The sequence below is a fragment of the Pipra filicauda genome, unplaced genomic scaffold, assembly GCF_003945595.2.
Source record: "Pipra filicauda isolate LSUMZ 115617 unplaced genomic scaffold, ASM394559v2 scaffold89_size2521313_pilon, whole genome shotgun sequence".
Classification (NCBI taxonomy): Eukaryota; Metazoa; Chordata; class Aves; order Passeriformes; family Pipridae; genus Pipra; species Pipra filicauda.
Genome location: NW_024105086.1, coordinates 659,458 through 680,871, shown reverse-complemented (window position 1 = coordinate 680,871; position 21,414 = coordinate 659,458). Strand labels below are relative to the sequence as shown.

Genomic DNA, 21,414 nt, shown 5'->3' with positions numbered 1-21,414 from the left:
CAATTCTTGTACTCAGTAAAAAAAAGTCACTAAACAAATACTGTATCTATGGCCTGCTCATTTACAGCTTATTTAATTATTTACATAATTTTAGGACACATTAACCTAAACCATAAGTAGAATTAGCTTTTTGCCTTACCATAAAGTACAAATTAGAAGTTAAAAATGTTTAAGAAATCTGATAATATTTACACATGTTCAGCTTAAGTCATGGTTGCTCACATTGGATGTTCTATGTACACAGAGCAAAATGTTATGATCACTACTGATATAGTATTGTACCCTGGCCAGCCCACCCTAGATTATTTTCTAGAAATAGTTACTATTTTTGCCTTTTTTTTGTTGGTTCCCTAAGGAATTGGTTGGTTTTGAAAACTTACTAGTGGACAATGGTGTTATAAAAAGAGAGAAGAAATAGGCAAGCAATGTAGGACTGGTGTGGTTCCAGCTGCAGGAGGTACAGGACTGTCACCAACACTCCAGACAGACCCAGCCTTGAACTGCTCACCCAGGAATGCCCAGTTACCCTGTAGAGGAAGTTGTTTGGTTTGCTGAAATACATTAATCTCTTTTTGTCAAAAATATATTCATACACTGGTTGATGGTAGAAACAAAACTAGTATTGGCTTATTCCTTTAACACACCAAGAGATGAAAGGGTGTGCATATCCACACTGCCCTGGGTATACACACACATATGTCCATACAGACAGGCAGGGCTGTGTCCATATGCACATACAGCTGGAGAATGTTTCACATCCCTTCACTTGTGGTTACTACTGTGTTACAGAATTGGAACACCATCTAATAATTATAGTGAAAATTAATTGAGGTTTCATTTTAATGCATATTTTTCTGAAATAAATAGGATCTTTTCCCCAGGTGTGAGACCACCACTCATCTTTTCTATGCATTGTGCTTTTGTACCTTACAGATTTTATGTCCTTTTTGTCAGGATGTCAGAACTCTCTGAAGAACTCTGTGCCATGCTGTGATCTAACACTGTTTTCCTCCCCTGGGAATGAGAAAAGAAATGGTCACGATGTCATTGCTTGAGTCTTTCTTCCCAGTCTTTGAACTGCGATAGGATAGAAACGTAACATTCCTTATGCAAACACAGAAACATGTTGCATGAATTGTCAGTTCTGAAAATGTGTATCACTTACTAGCAGTCATGTACAGAATATATTTACAGATTGATCTCAAATATTTCATTAAAACTGTGCCATGTTATAGTCATAATTCATCCATGAATTTCACAAAGATGAAAAACACCTTAATTGCTGGCTATTATGTCTAGTAGAACAATAAAATGTGCAACTATAATTATATTACAAGTTTTATCTAAATTATTCACTTTGATATTTTGTTTATTGAAACTAACAACAATCAACACGATTAAAAAGATCTAGAGCATTAATTTTCGGTCAATTCTAAAGTAAAAGTGAATTTATTCTAGTTTACCTGGAGGGAGCACACGTAGCAAACCCCATATCTCACGTATGTTGGCAGAATTCCTCCCTTTCACTCGAGCACCTCAGGAGAGCAGTGAGGGCTCACCTTGGGCTCGAGTTCCTTCTCCCTGGCAGTGCCTCACCAGCCTTCCTCACCCCCATCCCTTTAGATCACAGTGTTAAGCCTTGGTACAAAATGATAGAATCCTTCTCTTTCACTACTTTTATACATCACATTAATAGCCAGAAGGACATAGGAAAACCAAAAGTGCTCCTTCCCCCCAGATAATTTCTCTTTCCTAGAGACACCTGAGCAGAAACCAAACATTTTCTTTCCCTCTCTGAGCAGCATCATCAGAGAGTGTTATGGCTTGTTCTGGAGCTTCAGTGAGAGAATGTGCAGGTCCAGGGTCCATCTCTGTGGGTTTGGGAACAGCTGGAGCAGGGAACCAGTGCAGAGTCAGCAATTCCCTGTAAGCTCTTGGGTTTGCTGGTCCCAACCCAGGCAGGTGGGAGCTCCCTGCAGTCCCACTCTGCTTTGGGCAGGAAAACAGGAGGCAGCAGCGATTTCGGGAGCGAAAGAAAAGCCTTTGCAGAAGGATATTATGACACTGCTTTTATTTAGGGTACTTAGGACCGTTTTTAAACAACAGACCTCCAAGAGAAATACTGAATTTTGCTGTGGCTCCATTTCTTAGAACTGGGAAAAGATTCCAGAGTGATTCCCAGCTCCCAGGAGAAATCCCAAGTGCATCTACAAAGGTTATTGCGTCGAGCATGAAATGCAGCAGAGACTGAGCGTGGGAACAAACTGAGACCCTCTGACCTGGAGAGTGAAAGTCTGTCCCTAGTGCAGATCTGAACCTGGAGGCAGCACCTGAACGTCCACACAACCTCCTGCCATGGAGGGGGGATGGCAAATCCCAGCTCAGGCTCAGAAACCAGCCCCTCCCATGGGAAGCAGAAATAAGCACATGAGATGCTCAAAACAAAGTCAGAAAATTGGCCTGTTAGTTCCCAGAACTATTCTCCTCCTAACGCTGTCATTCACTGACAATCAGGGAAAAAAATCCACAGAAACTTGTAAGAAAATTATTCTTTTAAAGAACAAAAAAATAAAAGAAAATATTTTATGAAAAATATTCTCAAGATATATTTCTCTCCTGAAAAAACCCTTTACTATCTAGTTTCTTTCAAAGATTTGTACACAGATAAGAGGTAGTATGGATGCAAAAGATGTGGCTTTTGCTTCTTGAAACACTGTGTGTTGAACAATATTGGGGGATCTGATTTAGTAAAAGCCATCAAGAATTTATACTTTTTCTACAGTTCTTGTGATTGCTTTTTTCATTACAGAAAATGTCCCACAGTGGAATAAATGAAAAAATTATTTTTGTCTACATTATTTTTTGTTTATTCTATTATGTCTGTAAAAGTAAAGCTCAATGGAATGAAAAAAAACCCAACCTTTTATTTCAAAAGGTTTCCTAAAGAAAAACTGAAATTTGCCAGTTTTTCAATAGAAGTCACCCTAAACAGGAAACACTCAAGAGTGAATTGAACTCTTAAAGTCATTGCTACCAATTTCTTTCCCTTAAAACAGTGCACTAAGGAAAACCAAAAGTGAAATGGTATTGCCTAATCCAGACTGAGAAAATACCCTGTATGGAAATACATCTGCTGGGATCTTTACTGCTGGAAGAACTACACCACCTTTATCCAAGAGCAGCAGGAATAATGCTGGAAAGAGGCAAACCTGGAAGAAATCACACGACTGTTTGAGACTGAGGTACAACTGACAACACTCCTTTGCACAGTGTACAGATATATATGTGTACAGATATTTATGTGTACAGATATATATATGTACACACACACACACTTCTCTGTAGTGCAGCCTTTCCTCTCCTTGCCTCTGGACTCTGTGATTGCTCTCCAGCTCTCCCTGCCCTACAGGAAGGCAGGGCATCCCTGCTTTCCTTCAGCCATCTACAGAATTACTATTTAGGCAACCAATTTTGGCACTTTGGACAGATGATTCCCTTTCCCCAACCCAGCCCAGCAGAATACCTACCCCTTCATCACTGAGACATTTTTACCCCGTTGCTACATTCCTCAACTGATCCCAACTGTGGTCACTGTGGCTGTGAGCATTTGTTCTCCCTTTAAAGACAAACAAAACTAGTGCTTCTCGCTTCAGCTTCTGTGCAAACACCCAACCCTAAAATTATCAGTCAAAGGTTTAATTCTTTCAATAAATAAAAGGAAATACCTGAATATGGTTGGGAAACCTCTGACCATCATCATCTTGGAAAGATGATAGGCACTATTTGTTTTCAAGTTTACACATTTGAAAAGTAAAGTGTATGTTTCCTAAGCATGACAACAACTCAGTACACCCTTTGCAGTGTAGGTGCATGCCTCAGATATGCAGTTTCCCTGGGAATGGCATGTACTGCTGTTGAAATTCAAACTTGTTTCTCAAATGCTGCTCTATAATTTGTAGCACTAAAATCAAATGACCATCAAAAAAAAGGACCAAAAACATAAAAAGGGAGTGAAGGACAATGAGACAGAAACTATTTTCAAAATCCAATTTGCCTTCACACTCAAAATGCACTTATATTTTGATAGGGGGATATGTCCATACTGCAACTTAACATATATATGGTTTAGCAGAGACAACCAAAACATTATAAAAACAGACCATAGAGTGGGCCAGCAACTAAGGTGTTTTAAAGTAACTTTTTGTCCTGAATAGAATTTTTCTAAGTCCCACTTTTGGCTGTACAACCGGTTTGAAGAGAAATCCAGTTCTTGCTTCCTGCGTGGCTTTGTCTCTTAGTTCACATAGTAAAGCCAATAGACAATATTGAAGAAGGAAAAAACCACGGGGAAGAAGATGCGGGACCACCGATCGATGGCGTTGACGTCAGTCAAGTCCGGGATGGTGATTTTGAGCTGCGAGGCCCTTCTCCGTAGCCGGCTCTTCTTCTGGGCCACGTGTCTCTCGAGGGCGTTGCGGCCGAAGCTGTGCCGGGGCAGCCCGGCCTTGCGGTACTGGATGCTGGAGGTGTCGTAGGCCAGCATGGTGCTGCGGGGGTCTCCCAGCCCCATCACGGCCTCCGAGGCTGCCATCTCGTTCTTGATCTCCAGGGTGCTCAACAAAATGTTCTCGTGGGGGTCCATCTGCAAAACACGGAGAGCGGGGTGAGCGGGGCAGAGGGAACCCCGCGGCTGCCGACCGAGCCACGCTGGGAGGGGGAGACCTAACCCTGCTCCCTGGGGTGGCAGCTTCTCTGAGGGACCTCAGGCACTCACTGTCATCTCTTGGGAACTCAACAGCAACAGGGCCAGTACGGGGCAGGGCAACAAAGGGCATTGCCCCAGACCCACGTTCAGCAAGCACAGGCTGGAAATGAAGTCCACGCTCAGCTCCTGAAGGTGGGATTCTGGGAAGGGTATCTGGGGAAAAAATTGAAATTTCCAGGGGTTTTGAAGGGAAATCAAATGGAAAAGAGTCTGCTTTGTTTCAGTCTTTCTTCCTTCAAATGAAAGCTTCTGCTCTGACAGAAATTTCTTGTACTCACAAGGTCTCTCTGTCTCTAAACAAGGCACAGGGCACTGCGCAAGTGAATGCACGTTTTCTGTCCCAATATTCCAACCAGCACTGGTGTTTACCTGGGAAAAGGCACCAGCTAACTATACCTATGTGGAAACTCTATTCCCCAGTGCTAATGAGTTGCATAAATACAATGCATGCTGTGGAGACCTCCGTGCTGGGGCAGCAGAGATCTCCAATTTCAAGCAAGGAAAAAGAGATGCAGAATGTAATCACATCAAATGTACACTGAACAATTGTTTCAATGGGTAGATTTAGCTACTATGCTTTTTTTTAAAGGCAGCTCAGTGAAAAAAATATTAATGCAATGTTGTAAAGAAACCCCTTAGACAATCAGGAGGATTTCAAAGATAAGGAACTAAATTCTACTCTTAGGCGATCTGGAGTAGATCTGGAGTATGGCAGGAGAAATTAAAAATAATCCATTTACAGAAAACAAATATGAAGTAATTTAGGAAGTTCTAATTCTCCTCAGCCTTCCCTCTAAATATACATTTTGAATTGTGTGATTAAAGAGTATAATTAACTAAAAATACTTTAAAAAGAAATAACAGCTAATGAGAAGCTAATTAATTACACTGCCTTAGTGATGGTAGTGCAGATATACTCCAGGCCAAATAAGAGACAAACTTGTCCCAGAGCTCCTTTAAGAATAGCTCAGCCACATGACTCGTGCACACATTCCTGTGTACGGAATATATTCCATGGTTATTGCTCAAAGTGCACAAACTGCCACTTCTGGGGATTTCTGAACAATAATATGGAATTCTTCCATCTGTAACGTTTAGAATCCAGCCCTCAGCAGCAGGTACCTCCTGCACTACCCAACACACTGTATTTGCCATCATTAATCCTCTCTGGAATACTTCCCATGGCACTGGGAGAGAACTGGGGTGACAACAATTGCTTTCTGCAGCACCCCCTGCACAGGTTCTGCTCTGGGAAGGTGCTCACAGGAGTACTCTGGACCTACTGAAACACTGTCATTTGAGTGATTACATCTGTTCCAGTGATGCACAAAAACTGCCATTGCTGAGATGCCACATTTCCCTCTCTCTCACTTTTTTTCCCACCCAATCTGTGTGAGTTTGCACCCCTCTAGTTTCAGTATATTTGAGTTTTAAATTAGATGTAGTGACTTAATGTGAAGCAGCCAAAATCTTCCATTTTTGTTTGCTTTCCATCAAAGCCAGATGAAATCTTTGAAGTTTCTAGTGTGTTAGGGAAATCCATTTTTTTTTTCAAAATCACTGGAAAAATGGGAAAGTTGAGCTGAAACTTGAGGAAAATTAATTTAAGCACAATACTGAGCATGGTGAGGAAACAGTGTGTTCTAGCCAGGAAGGCCATCAAACTGGTTCTCACCTGCATCAGACAAAACTAAGGTAAAAACAGTATTCTGCCATTAAAACAAACAAAAGCATCTATGTGGAAATGGTGTCAAACAGATCTATGAAACTCTGAAAGGAGCTTTCAAACATTTTCTTATAATGAGTGCAGTTATTTAGAAATTCTTATGTGATTTTTGGGTGTAAGACAAAATAGGCTGTCCTTTTTGTTACAAGATCTCAGACCAATCATAAGACTTTCAGGATCCTAAAAATAGAAGCCATTAATTACAGGCACTTGGCATTCACTGATCCCAAGAATGTCTAAAACCAAAAGAGGTAAGTATTTTACAAGAGGGGTGCAAAGTCATTTGGAAACTACATTTTCCATAGTTTCATGTGACCTTAAGAGAAGGAGTTTCAGTTCCAGTGACATCAGGGCAAGTTTGACACAACATCCACTAATATGGTGATTTTACCCCTTAGCCCAGAGCCTGCTTATTTTCACCTCAATATTGTGCATTCTAAAATACTATTTTTGGAAAGATTTTAGTGCCAAAAAATGTGTTCACATCTTAAATCTTCTTAGGATGCATCTACTTTAAGCATTTTATCCTTTTGATCTGCAGTGATATTAGAAATTTGAGTTCTCTTTACATACTTGCATACATTCTGTGCAACACATGCAAGGAAGTTATTTTAGTTACTAGAGTTAGATACAGACACGTTTTAGTGACAGAGCATTCCTTCAGTTAACTTGTTTTCTTAATACAGCAAACTGCTGCAGATATCTGCTAATCCTGAAGCAGTTAGTAAGATTAGTGATGCTGGGCAGAAAAAAACATTTAGCAACGTTCTAAACTATCTTCTGGGGCAAAGTGTCTTCTCCTGCCATGTATCACACTGATATCAGAGCTGAAGGACAGCATTTTTCAATATTCCAAGAATTTTCCAGAAGAAATAATGAAAAATACAGTAAATATTAGTGATGGGCGAACCTTCAAGTGTTACAATAACCAGGCAAACACCACAAAGTTCAGGTGCTTCTTGAGCATTAAGTTGACCCTCCTGCACCTGAAACAGTGAACGGACCATAAGAGCAACTGCATTTTTTCATGGTACTTTGAATTCCCAATGTAAAGGAACTCCCAAAGTTCCAATCCAGAAGTACAAATGAAGAAAGAAAGAAACAAACAACAAAGAATTCAGAATAAATTAACCCAACTCTCCAACCTTGGACAGAAGGCTCCCTGTCAGCTCAGAGAAAGCTGGGAATGAAATTTCCACCAAGTAGGTTCGCCCAACCCTAAATAAAACATGCTCCTGGAACTAAGTGACCCTGGGCCAGAATGCCAGGGAATCCCAGCTCTTGCCAACAGCAGCCCCCGTTCAAAGGATCCCAAAGCGCTTTAGGAGCATCACAAAGAGGAACCACTTGAGTTCCCAGTGAAGCACCATCACCCCAGAGGTGAAATGTGGTGACTGACAGTGCAGAACAACAACCAGATTTTACTGAGGAATGGAGAATGTTGTAGCCAATTGGAACTATGGGTGGGTGAGGGGTGGTGGGAATGCTGGGCAAGCAGAACAGTCACGGAAATCGAGATCTGGGGCTGAGATGACCACGCCATAAAAAAGTGCCATGGGATCTTTAATGACCAGAAACGGCCAAGACCTGAATTTTAAGTGTCTGAGGATAAAAACATTAGAAAACAATGAAAGATACCTTTGTTGAATACATTTCTGGACAATGATATGTGCCAATTATTCTTCTGTCCTGTAAGTTAATAAAATCAAGACCAGTTTCCTTAGAGATAAGGCAGCTATTATCTTTCATTTAAAATTAAAGCACTCTAGGGTAATGATAGGACAACTAATTAAAATATATAGGGACCTCTAAGCCAACAATTAGGTATATTCAGGTATATTTTGGCTTCAGAGGTGCTATTACTGCCTTGCTCTGCTCCTCAAGGTAACATAACATTGTGATGTAAATGTAATTTTTCCAACTGGTCACTTGACCAAGGAAGGTATGATGATATGAAAACAATTATTAAAATTATTCTGGGGGAAAAGTAAGTGCAAAAGTGGTTTCAAAAGGAGGTGGAAGAAGGTTAAAAAGGTCTCTTGGTGTTGAAGGATTGTTCAGCCATAGAACACAGACTCTTTATGGTGAACAGCAGGGTTCAAACTGAATGGAGAAATTCCCAGGGACAAGAAAGGAAGGGAGGATGAAGATGAAAAAGCAGCAGCAAGTACCATGGAAATAAAAGGTGAAAGCAGAAGTGGAGCAGAAATGACCAGAGCTCAGCAACCAAGTGAGAGGGTGAGGTTTGGATAAATCAATCTTAAAACTGGATGACAAAATATATGGTGCAAATGATACTCATTTATAGGTCCAGGTCAAGTGGAAGAAAAGCTGACTCTGGAGCCCTGGAAGAGGCCACAACCTTTTTGGTGGTCTCAAACAAACGGAATACAGAGAAAAGTGCAGAAATGTTACCATTATATATTCTCCCTGATACCTAGAAACTCCAAAATGATGGCTTTCTCGAGGAATTCCTCTCACTTATACATTAGCAAATGTAAAATACAACAAAATTACAGCTCCCACACACATACATCAGGAATCCTCCAAGGATGACCAGATCTCTGGAACAACTGACTTTCAGTAAAGCAGCACATTGGTGATTATGCTCTACTGTTCTACCAAACACAGCTTGATAACACTGATGAACTGAAAGGATATAATACTGACATTCCTGCTTTCTCACATACTGTCCATTTTCACCTACAACCTTCAATTACAGGCAGGCACTGATGGCTCCTTTCGTGGCAGAATGGCTCAGAAGCTGTGGACACAACAGGCAGCAGGGGTGAAATTTCCCATGGAAAAACCTTCTGAAACAAAACAGTTGTAAATTGAAAAGAAATATCCTTTTGTTAAGTAGGGCTGCCATTAGCCAAAGACAAATCTGGAGAGCTAAACCATGAAGTTTAAAATGGAAGTACCCAGTCTATCCCAAAGATTTAACACCTGAGATGTGGCATTTGGGTCCTGTGAACAGACATTCTGAAGAACTGAAGACAGAAATAAAGCTCCCTTTCTCAGTGAAGACCTACATGACATGCCTAGATATCTAATTTAATTTGTTCTAGATAAAGACCTTGGTGTTATCTATAGCACACTGTCCCACCTCTGGACATCTGAGCTTTGCTTGGAAAATCAGTAACATCCCATTCCTGGCTCCTGTCAGCACCTCTGGCAGGATCAGGTGGAGTCTGCAGTGAAGTCTGAAGCACTTCTCGTGTCACAGGGATGCTCCCCCTCCCCAGCAAGGTCTGAGTGACTGCCTGGGAACCCCTGACCTCTGGGGGGGAGGTACATTAGCTCTGCATCAGCTGCTCTCAGGTTCACTCTGGGAGAAAAAAGAATTAATTATTTCCAAATGGCACCTACCTAAAGCTATACAGACATTTTTAACAAGATAAGCTAGTCTGCTGGATAAAGCTACAGAAATTTATAGCACACAAACACCCAATATTTCAAAATATTGTCATATTCAACAATGGCTTTAGCAGTAGAACAAACACAGCATTTCCACTGCCTGTACAAAACTGAATTTCCTGCCAGCATTGGAGTTACTGTTTATGAAACTAGGCTAGAATGCACTGGCTCAGGTCGTGTTATACCCCTGAGATTTGGGTCAGGCTGTACAGTACGTGGTTAGAGGGCAGTAAAATTGAGATGACTCATAATTTCAGGTTACTTTGCTTGGTGTCAGGTTAGAAAATTCAGAAAAACTCTGAAAATTAAATAAGATTTTCGTTTAGGTTCTTGAACTTTTTAAAGCCTAGAAATCTAAGCAAAAAAAAAACCCTAAGAAACCTGCAAGAGTTAAAAACAAAAGTGAAAAAAAAATGCAAGATCTGAACATGGAGTTTTAACATTGCTCTAGATACTTGTAAATCAATTTCTAGACATCCAGTTCTACCTTCTGATACATGTAACTTTGATCATGGTCTTCAGTAACACATCAATAACTCAGCTGCAAGTACTGTGGGATTACAGAGAAATGGTTGAAAACACACTTCCTTCGGCATCCAGGGCTTAAGCACAGGATTCCATACTGGAGACACTGAAGAACTATTCCCACATAAAATGACAGAGGCTGAAGCATCTTTGGTTTGGTGGCATTTGAATAAAAACCACAAAATATGGACTTGTCCAAACTGCTGCCCAGAATCCAACATTCTAAACCAAAACCAAGCAGAGAACCAGGCGAGGTCAGGACTGTTGTTGGGAACACGGCCCCGAAGAGGAGACCAGGGGGCAATCAATGGGACACTGGTGTCCTGTCCCAGCTGGAGGCATCAGCACCTTCCCAAATACCACAGAAACAGCCCTGGGGGTCTGGAGCAGGGGGGAGAAATCACCTCAGCCAACCAAGAAGGAGAAACAGGGAGTGCTGTGATTCTGGAGAAAAACACCTTCCTCCCCTTCCCTTGGGGCCGAGGCCGTTCAACCCAAACTGATCTCTGGGAAAGGGAAGGAATGAACTCTGCAAGTGAGGCCTCCATGACATGTCATCTCCAGCCTGGCACCAACACACCGCCCAGAACCAGCCAACAGTGCCTGAGTCAGGAGATGAGTTTGCAGCTTTGCTGAAGTAGAGCCGTTAATTTAACAGGACAAACAGATACTGAGGTCAGTCATGTTTTCAACTGATTTCCTGAGACATTTGCTCTCAATCCAAACTCAGAAACAATGCACATACACATATGGAGAAGACCATTTTCTTCTTTTTCAACCTGCAAGAACATATCACAATGGTGGGCTTAAATATTAGTTAAGAACTAACCGGAAAGTTTTCAAATCTGAATAACCTTCATATTGATGTTATGACAGTAAAAATAAGGTTTATCAGTTGCTCCTCTAAATCAGCTTCTGTAAGACACTGAAGATGTTATTTTTCTTGTTTGAAGTCAAATATAATGTGCAAGAACTCTGCAGCACATCCCTGATGTGCGAGTGGGTGGCCTGGATGACAGTCTACCAGTGTTCCATCCACCTGACCACGACACACTCACTTGTCAACAGATTCAGGCTTGTGATTTTGGGGAAGACATAATTCTTGGGCCCAGCCCAAAATAAAACATGGCCAGAGGCATCATGAGGTCCAAGGATAAAACTCTGGAGAGAAACTGCAACTATTTCAACAAAAAAATGAATTAGAAGTCCTGAGATTTTTCTGTGGAAAATCACTGAGAAGTTTTTGTTATAGAAAAAAGAAAGATGAATTTCTAATGTTTTACAACAAATTTCCAAATTAAAAAAGATCCAGAAAAGTAGTTCTTATGGTCATGTTCAGTGCTGATTTAGAAGCCTGAAACAGAGCCAGCTGCACAACTACAGACACTGCAAGGCTCAGAGGACCAGTCCTGACAATATTAAAATGGAAAGTCTTCTGCTTTCAAATTACGAAAAAAAACAGTCTGAATTTGTTGACTGAATTAGAACATTCCTGTATGATTGACTTGTACACTGATAGTCTGGTTTTCTGGAGAGTCTAACATTTTGTCACTCATTTCAAAATGAGTGACAAGAATGAAGGAACTTTGATGCCAAGACGTGGTTAGTCATTTCAAATTTGTTTCTTAGTAAATTTCTGTGTATGCAAAATATATATCAATGTTATGTACCACTGCAAACTTGGTATTATACTTGGTTTTGTGTATGCATTAATTCTAGAGAAAATAAAAATCATATTATAGTTTTCTCCATGACATTGTGGTGGCCCTTTGTGCCTGTAAACTTCAACCAAATTTGAGTTTCATCAGTTAAACATATTACAGTTCTATAGCAATATATATACATACAGATACACCTGCAAAATATAAACTGATGGACAGTCAGAGAATTTCAGAACACATTTAAAATTAGAGAAAAATGACTTGAATTTTTGGCAATAGTGTGCAGTTTGTTCTTCACACACATGATTCTATGGAAACAAGAGAAAAGAACAGTTACCAACATGTAAATATGGCAGGTGTTTGTGTAAAACAGGATTATGTTCAATGTTACCCAATTTTCATCAGATGCATTTCAGGAAGGGTGATCTACTTGGAATGTGAAAGCTATTGATGAGTTAATATGACCATACATGGGCTGCTTTTTAATTGAAAATGATTATATATTGCATCTGCCTCCTGCTACAAAAGGAATGACACAAAAGCTGAGGAATCATCCCCCACACCAGTTCTCTCTCTTCATCAATCCCTACGTGCAACTGGGTTTTTGACCTTCTCCTCCAGCTTTATTATCATTCACTTCAATAAACAAAAAACCTTCCATGCTACCAGTGAAACTTATGTGAAGGTGCTTCTCCCACCCAAAACTGCAGTAGCTTGAAAGGAAACAACCTCAGAATTTCATCAAGTAAAACATGTGCTAAACCCCTGGATTTCTGGAGCCCTTCCTTGCCAGTCACCTGCAGGAACCTTTGAAAACTTACAGAATACAGGGACAGAAAATGGTCCAAACAAAATATTACATGAAAATAATCATATTGATTTAGGCTGTGTGACCTTAACTGCTGCATCCTTCAGGCCAGCTCACAAGTGTTAAGTTTCTGACACCTATATTACCAGAAAGTTGGGTTTGTTTGGAGGACATGAGCAAGGACAGGCAAGAAGTGGTTTTTGCACATGGCTTTAACATGCAAGAAGTTTAGGGAGAAGTCTCAACAAGTTTTTGCACGGGGAAGAAAGTTAAATTGAAGTTTCTCGTATTCCTAAAACGAGGAATAGAGACATAAGAATAAAAAAAAGCTTTAGATTTCCACGTTTTATTATAACTTTTTATCATTACAGAAGTATTGTTAAAACTAGTTTCTAAGGAGTAAAAAAGATATATTCATATATAGGCATGGCCATTCAATTAAACTTTGACAAACTCTCTGGAGCTGATGTGTTTCAGGAAATCAATTCCCCAAATTCCCCAGCCAGACACACCTTCTGTCCTGCAGCTACACACATTGCTTCTACTTCACTGGACATCATTTGTCTTTTCTGTGTCTTATTTCTTCACAGTTTGATATAATGACCTGAACTGCACTACAGGATTCCTTCCTGAGCCAGGACTGTGTTCAGTGCAGGGTCACAGGCACATCTCAGGCTGCAGATGCAGCACAAAAGCAAAAGGGATAATGTGCTTTAACAAACAGAGTGTGCACACACTGGTCCTACACTGATGAAACGTGGCATTCACAGGAGCATGGCTGCAGAAAAAACCCTCCCACAGCTGACCTGACCTTTATTCAGATGTCATGTGGAATTGTAGAATTCCACTACAGAGTATGGAAACAAATCACCTCCTGACTCTGCTGCTGCTGCAAAGTGCTGGGAGCTAAATCTGCAGCTTCCTCCATCTCACTCCAGCCCAGGCTCTGGGTTCATAAAAGCACTGAGAGGCTGCTCCAGCCCCTGTGCACTGCTGGCTGCTCCATGGGCAACTGCTCCTTGGTACTGCAGGAAGGCAAACTGAGGAGAAAGACCTAACTTTTTAAATCCATGCCTACTTTATCACATGTCCCTCAACATACTTCCCTGTAAGGAACATCTTCTGACCCTGGATCAAGAACCAGTCCTCGTGCAGCTTTACCTGCACTGCAAACAAAAGGAAAACTCTGCTTGGAGGAGAGGGAAAGAGGATGAATGTTTTCACTGACAGCTGGACAGAGGCAGCATTAGCTCCAGCAATATAGAGCAGTGGGGATTTGAGATTTCAGACTGAAACTTTAAGAGCTTCCTGTTGCCTTAGAGTTTTAATATCCTGTTCAGTTTATTAAGGGAGTCTGTGCATATAGCCAGTTTAAAAATCCTCTTCTTACCAAAAGCTTTTACAGTTTATTGCAAACATGCTTTCTATGCTTATTCATGTTTTACACTACAAGTACCTCCACTCCATAGGGTATGAGGTGCAGTTCTATGTAACAGGTACTGACTGGTTTTAGGTCCCTTTGCAACAGTTTCTCCTCCCTGGAGATGCATTATTCCTTCAGACTGAAGTGAACAAATATTGCTGTGAACTGCAAAGACCAGAGACAAGCCAGCAGTGAATCAGAGGGGAAATAAAGGCATTATCCAGGCCTAACTGTTCTGGAGCACTGCTTTGGAGCAAGGCCCATTATCTGCAGCCCTGCTAATGCACCTTCACACCAGGGTGACAGCTGAGGAGGGTGACCCTGGCTGTCTGCAGGGCACTGAAAGCACCACATGTCTGCCTGCAAAGGGCCACAGCTACACAGTAGTGCACCCACTCTGGCTCAGGATAACACACTCCTTCACCCAATTCCAGCCCTCTCTGCCAAAAGAGACATCTATGGATATGACAGTGAAAAATCCACCCAGGCTCTTGCAGTTATTCCCCAGCACAGTGGCCCAGAGAAGTCTGGCAGCTGTGCTGGGCCATGTCACAGGACAGGCACAGCAGGCCCTGAGCTGAGGGGCCATGCCAGGAGTGCTGGAATGCAGGGCAGGGCTGGCCCAGGACACAGAGTGCCCGTGTCCTGCACCAGCAGTGACTCTGAACAGGCACCTGGGCAAGGAGGATGCCCTGGGAGCCCCTTCCCTGCTGTACAACGGGCAGGCACTGCCCACCCTCAGCCTGCCCAGCTCACACTGAAATAACTGCTGTGATCCCTTTGAAACAGGTCACTGCATGGCCCTTTTTGCCTCAAAGCTCTGATAATGCAGGGCAGTCCCCTAAAAATGAGAGATGTGAGGAGAACTATTCAACTTTTCCAGCTAAATTGGTCAGACTCTTCTCCTTGGTCAAAAAGCTGCAGGGGAAAAAAATTCAGCAGCTGAGACAACTTGAAGGAGAAGAAAGATACCAAGTGAAGAGCAGCTAAGGGTGGGTTAAGCTCTGTTTGCTATTTCCTTGCCATCTCAAGTCCTTCAGCAACTCTGTGCTAATCCAGATATAACAACAGTCGGCCAGTAGGGCAATGAACTGCAAAGATACCTGTATTTGTTTAAACATTCTTAGCTCCCTAAGCCCTACATTAATTCTTCAAGTACAATTTTATTGTATTCAAATCTATTAATATGCTGTTTAATCTAATTATCATGTTGAAGTTCCATGTTCTTTACTTGGTATCCAAATTTTGGATAGGAAAATGTCATTAGTCTGACAACTTCCCACGTTTGTGACTTGCACTGTGCAGCAGCAATGCCCTGTCACTGCCTCCTGCCTGAACACCTCACCTAATACAAAGACCACTGAGTAAAGAATTACTCATTGTTTTAAAAATACATTCAGTATATTTTAAAAAAGTATTTGTGTTCAGAAAAGAAACCTTATCTAAACATGCAGAGGGTAGCAATGTCACTTCACATTTCTTAAAAAAAAATGACTGAATAAATCTCTATAAACAGTTTTATGAATTGTTGCATAACACACTGACATTTTTCCCCTCTTTTCCACAGGAAAGTTGCTTTATTACTGCTCACAATAAGAGCAGCATGATTGCAAAGTCAGAGGTAGTTTTATCTGTAACTTATGTTACCAGGTACTGCAGGTACATCCCTGTGCACTTGCAGCACTCCCTGTGCTCTGAACCAGGTTGGAAACATGTAGGATTCAATGGTTACTGCAACTGCATCCAACTCAAACCACATTCCAGAGGTATTTACACATGAAAAACACAATGCCACTTCTGGGAAGTGCAGTCACCCACAGGAGGACAGTCAGCTGAAGGATACTGGGAAGCCAGAGGCTGGAATTTGGCCCTATATTTCACATATCTGTTAATCATCTTGAGGAAGCACAGACAATATATTAGATTAGTGCCCTGAGCCTAAAGAAAAGATAGAATGAAATGTGCCTACAAAGGATGAAAAGGTTGCTGATGACCATCAACATTCTTACTTAAAACACAGAAGTCCAGGGAATAAAAAGGGGATAACAATGGCTTAGAATATACACTCAGAGTACACCCAGCCTCCTTTATGGCACACTAGGCCTTCAAGCAGAAACACAACCCTCCCAGTTTGCCTACCCTTATTCACTCTTGCAGAACTCTGCCACTCAGAACAGAAGAGATTAAGAAACTTGAAACTATGGAGGCAATAAAGGCGTTTGAAGACATAACATAAGATGATAAACTTGAAAAGAGAGGTGAGGAAATGGTGTGAATGCTTTCTCCAGTGAAGGCTGTCTAGAGTGAGAAGAAAGCCAGTGATTTATCTGTAAACAACAATACCACTGTTTGCAGAGAGAAAAATTAGCCTTGGCAAAGGCAAAAGGTGGTGAGTTCAGACTAAAGGAACAAACTGCTGGATGCAGCTTGAGAGGTTCCATGGGTGGAATGATGATATTCAAGTCATTTTATTCTGAACTCCCTGCAAAGAAAATTAAGCAAGTCCAATATGATTTAACAAGTCTGTGCTAACATATCTGCTGGTAATTGAGTCTGAGTCTTCCTGGAGTTTTATGTTCTTTAAATTTCTCCATGATTTTATTACTCAGGTTTCAGTATCCAAGAAGCAAATCAAGATAGAAGCCCAATTCCTTCTCTTCCTTTCCCTTACCCCAAACAGGTCCAACAATCTTTGAAAATCAGGGAGTACATGAAGTTACAATCTGCTGTGATGACTCAGACTAGATATAAGAATAATTTTTTTACAATGAGAGTGATGAAACAACTGGCACAGGTTGCCCAGAGAGGTGGTGAATGCCCCATCCCTGGAAAACATTGGAGGTCAGGCTGGACAGTGCTCTGAGCAACCTGATCTACCTGAAGATGTCCCTGCTCATTGCAGGGGGTTGGAGTGGGTGACCTTTAAAGGTCCCTTCCAACGTAAACTAGTCTATGATTTAAAAAAAAACCAAAACAGAGCAAACCCCAGACTCCCATATTTGGCATTTGATATGAATATGATATGAAATCTGAAGAAGGATTTGGCCACAGTTTCCCACTGGATAGCCATGGGGAAGCTCTGCAACCACCCTGATGGAAAGCCAGGACATTCCCCCCCTGAGTCACCAAATCTCCAAGGGATTCCAGTGGATCCAGTAGATACTACAGTCCTGGAAAAGCAGCTTCTCTTGTGCTTCTGCACTGCTCCATAGTCTCTCCAGCACCTTCTGACACCACCAAGCAAAACCAGAGACACCACCAATGCCCTGGAACCCCTCCATGGCAGAGAATCCAACACCACAAAGGGCACATGGATTAACTTCTCCCCTGATTTAGCAAGCTGCTGTGGATGAAAGGACTGAACAGCACTTCTCCTCTCACCACCTTGTGTGGACTGAGAAGTTGTAAGAGGCTGTTACCAAACAAGAGTGTTACAATTTGAAGAAATCTCTTACAGATTTTCTGCTCTATAATGAATAAACAAAGATGCTGCACCACGAGCAGCACTTCCAGTAACTCTTTATGCCCCTGTTTTACAATGTCTGTGCTGAATCTGTCTGCAGGGACAGAACTGTGTACAAGTTTTCATCCTCACGTTTCGAAGTTTATTACTCACAGCATTAATCTTTTCTCACAGAGTATCTGATTCTAATGAATTTATAATGAATTTATAATATTGCATATAGTTATTCAAGTGGAACCACAAAAGAACACTTATATCTTGCAAAATTAGTCCTTCACTATTGGATCCTAATTACAGGTGGAGTGTTCATTTGGTTCCATTTCTAAAAGACTTTGACTTTTATGGACAACTGCATCTGAACTAAATTCAGCAGTTCAGGTCCATTTCTAATTCTTATACATGAAAATAATTATATAATATTTTGCTCCCCTTAACAGATAAAATATTCAGGTCCATTAGATATGAATCTGATTTCTTGCTGTTGGTCAGACACAAGAGCAGCTGTTGGCTCCTCTCCTCTCCCAGAGCAGCAGGACGTGGCCTCTCATCTCTCCTGTCACTGCTCAAAGGGCTGCAAACCTGATTCTCAGGTCAGAGGGGATCTGGGTACCAGGGCAGAACTGCCAGACCCTGTGAACCAGGCTGGTCTAGGATATGAAGTAAAAGGCTCAGTACAAAGAAAATCTAAATAAAGTTGTTCCCAGAGTACTTTGTGTCAATCCTGTAGGCAAATTCCCACAACAGTTATTGGAATTAATTGCTCTGCTCACTGCACTGGGTTCCCACACTGGTTAGTGCTTTCATATTCTACTTCATGGTCAGCCATTTGCCACTAGGCTGGGGCTATTATAGCAGAAAGATCTATTGTATAAATAAGAATATCAAAAATACACAAGTGAAAGTGTGTACAAAAATACACCTCAGCAAGTGGTGGCACTCTGACACCCATGGACCTTCACTTTGCACTGATACTGGAGGAGAGACTTCAGCTAAATGCAGATCTAGTCTTACGAAATTACTTACAGGGTAGTTCACAGCACTGATTGTTTAATTGAAATTAAAGGGAAATTGAATAAAAAAACCCAATACAACTTGACAAATTAAATAAAACCTCACAGCTTTGTTTTTTCATTGCTGAAAAATCACCAATAGAAAGAAAAAGACGAACTTTATGGAGGTAAAAGATGATCTATGTTAACATAACATCAAAATTAATCTCATCATTATCCATTTACCTCCATTCATTAAAACATGTTTCTTTCGAATTAAAAACTAAAAAAAACCCTAATGAATGGGTGAGATCTGAGCCATGGCAACATAACTCTCCATCTTAAAAGGCTACAAACTATAACCTACAAAACTGTTTTGTTCTATCGACATGTGATGGGTTTTTGTTATTGCAGCAAACAGAACAAAATGTTCTGTCTGCAGGCACATGATGTGTGTAGAAGTGTAGAAGTTCTGAACAAACATGAGAAATTCCATTCCAAAGCTGTATGAAACTTATGTTTCCAACTCACAAATAATCCCTTGGTTTTTTTCTAATTTGGTTTTGTTTTTTAATTCTTTGATTTTTTTCTCCTTGGAGTATCATGTTGAATCACAAATTCAAAAAGCTTCCCTTGACAAAAAACCCCCAACAAAACAAAAAACCAAAAAAAACCCCCAAACTAACAAAAACCCCCTCAAAGATAATTTAACTTTATTTAACTTTCCAATTTTGCATGTGTGTGAAAGGTTCTGCATTTCACACTGAGTACATTTTTGCATTCAGCCCAGATTTGCCACTGTGTGAAACTCATCCAAAATGGTCAGAGTGACAAATTACAAATGCTTTATGATAAGTGCCCAATTTTCATTAAGCATAATGGATTTTTTTCCCAAAGTGTGTATCTTGGCAAATGTCTTTTCTGCCTCAATTCTCCCTCCCTGAGGGACCATTTTTAGATTCAAAATTAAGTACACAGCACGTTGATGCTTTATTTCTGAGCGGTTCCTCATTTAGTCAATAGTATCCTGGGCCATTATATGTTGAAAAAAAGCAAACTTGTCAAGTTTTAAACACTTCTGCAGCAAATATTTCTTATCCAGCTCCTCTGAAAGATTTATGAAAGCAGGTTAAATTTAGGTTTTAGTTCCAACGTTCCATACAGCTCTTACTAAAGTATCAGCTACAGCCATCATTTTGGATTTTTTTTCCTTTGGAAACAGATTATAGGTATTTAACTCTCCATCCTGACTTGAAACCACCTCCCAGGAAAGCTTCAGAAACAAGTCCCTGAGCCTTCCAGGCCAGAGGGCAGCGGTCACTGCGAGGTGGCTGAACCCACTGCTCTGCAGAGCCAGGACAAGGTCCCCCAATTGCACTGGGTTTCTCCAGAAAGGACACTTTAAGCTGCCTGGAGCAGTGGCACGTGCCCTGCTGGGAGATGCTCCCAGTCCTCCCAGCTCAGTTACCTTGTTGACGTCCATCCGCAGCTTCTCGTTGTTGGCACTGGCGGCTTTTTCCGCCGCCTTCTTCTGCCTCTGGGGGCCTCTGCCAAAGAAGATGTAGTTCACCAGGGCATATTCCAGCAGGGCCATGAACACAAACACAAAACAGCCCATGAGGTACATGTCGATGGCTTTCACATAGGGAATTTTGGGAAGAGTCTCTCGGAGATGGGTGTTAATGGTTGTCATTGTGAGCACGGTTGTGATTCCTGGAAAGAAGAAGTGACAAGTCTAGTGAGTGAAATGATTTTAATTTCCTAGCATAGTTCACAATATTCAAACGCTAGAGTTGAAAAATATTACTTTTTTTTTTCCCTGGTGGGAAAAAGACATCTCCAAACTCTGTCCTTATTCACAGAATCCTAGAAAGGTTTGGGTTGGAAGGGACCTTAAAAACCATCTCGTTCCAACCCCCCTGCCATGGGCAGGGAGCCTTCCACTAGATCAGGTTGCTCCTAACTCCATCCACCCTGGCTTGAACAGTTCCAGGGATGGGGCAGCCAGAACTCTAGGCAACGTGTTCCAGTGTCTCACCACCCTCACAGGGAAGAAGAATTTCTTCCTAAGATGTGATCTAACCCTGCCCTCTGTCAGTTTAAAGCCATTCTCCCTTGTCCTGTCACTCCAGGCCCTTGGAAAAAGTCCCTCTCCAGCTCTCTTGCAGCCCCCTGAGGCACTGGAAGGTGCTCTAAGATCTCCCTGGAACCTTCCCTGTTCCAGGCTGAACAATTCCAACACAGCTTCACTAAGGGCCAGTTGGGCCTGACAAATCTGGTGGCCTCTGCAACAGGGTTCCAGCAACCTTCTGGAACGAGTCTCAGCTATATATTACCAGGCTGCAGTTACTGTTATCTTGCTTTACTCAGGCATTTTCAGGATATCTGCAGTCTCAAACTCTTAAGGGAAAATGCCACACAGAAAGGCTGGTAAAGCTCAGACTATTCTCTAAGGTTAAAATGTCAGATTCTCAATAGTTTTACGGGGGTTTACTTGTTTTAGCTATACAAGATCTGTACTGGCAGGAATCAGTCTGATTTCCACTGATTTATCTGTATCTATTTGGCAACAGATACAGATATTTATTTTTGCAACATGCTTAGATCCTCTGATGAGGGGCTCAGTATAAACAT

At 41.4% G+C, this 21,414-nt stretch overlaps 1 protein-coding gene across 4 annotated transcripts in view; it reads right to left on the bottom strand.

Annotated features, from left to right (window-relative positions):
* Positions 1–575: 575 nt before the first annotated feature.
* GABRB2 (gamma-aminobutyric acid type A receptor subunit beta2) overlaps positions 576–21,414 on the bottom strand; it is a 125,888-nt gene continuing 105,049 nt past the window's right edge. For 3 of the 4 annotated variants that reach the window (XM_027711588.2, XM_027711603.2, XM_027711613.2), the window contains 3 exons: positions 20,249–20,493; positions 8,130–8,180; positions 576–4,642 (listed from right to left, as the gene is read on the bottom strand). In XM_027711588.2, the coding sequence (XP_027567389.1) occupies positions 4,295–4,642; positions 8,130–8,180; positions 20,249–20,493 (644 nt within the window). In that variant the 3' untranslated portion in view covers positions 576–4,294. The remainder of the gene's footprint in view (positions 4,643–8,129; positions 8,181–20,248; positions 20,494–21,414) is intronic. The other variant, XM_027711622.2, reaches the window with a different exon arrangement.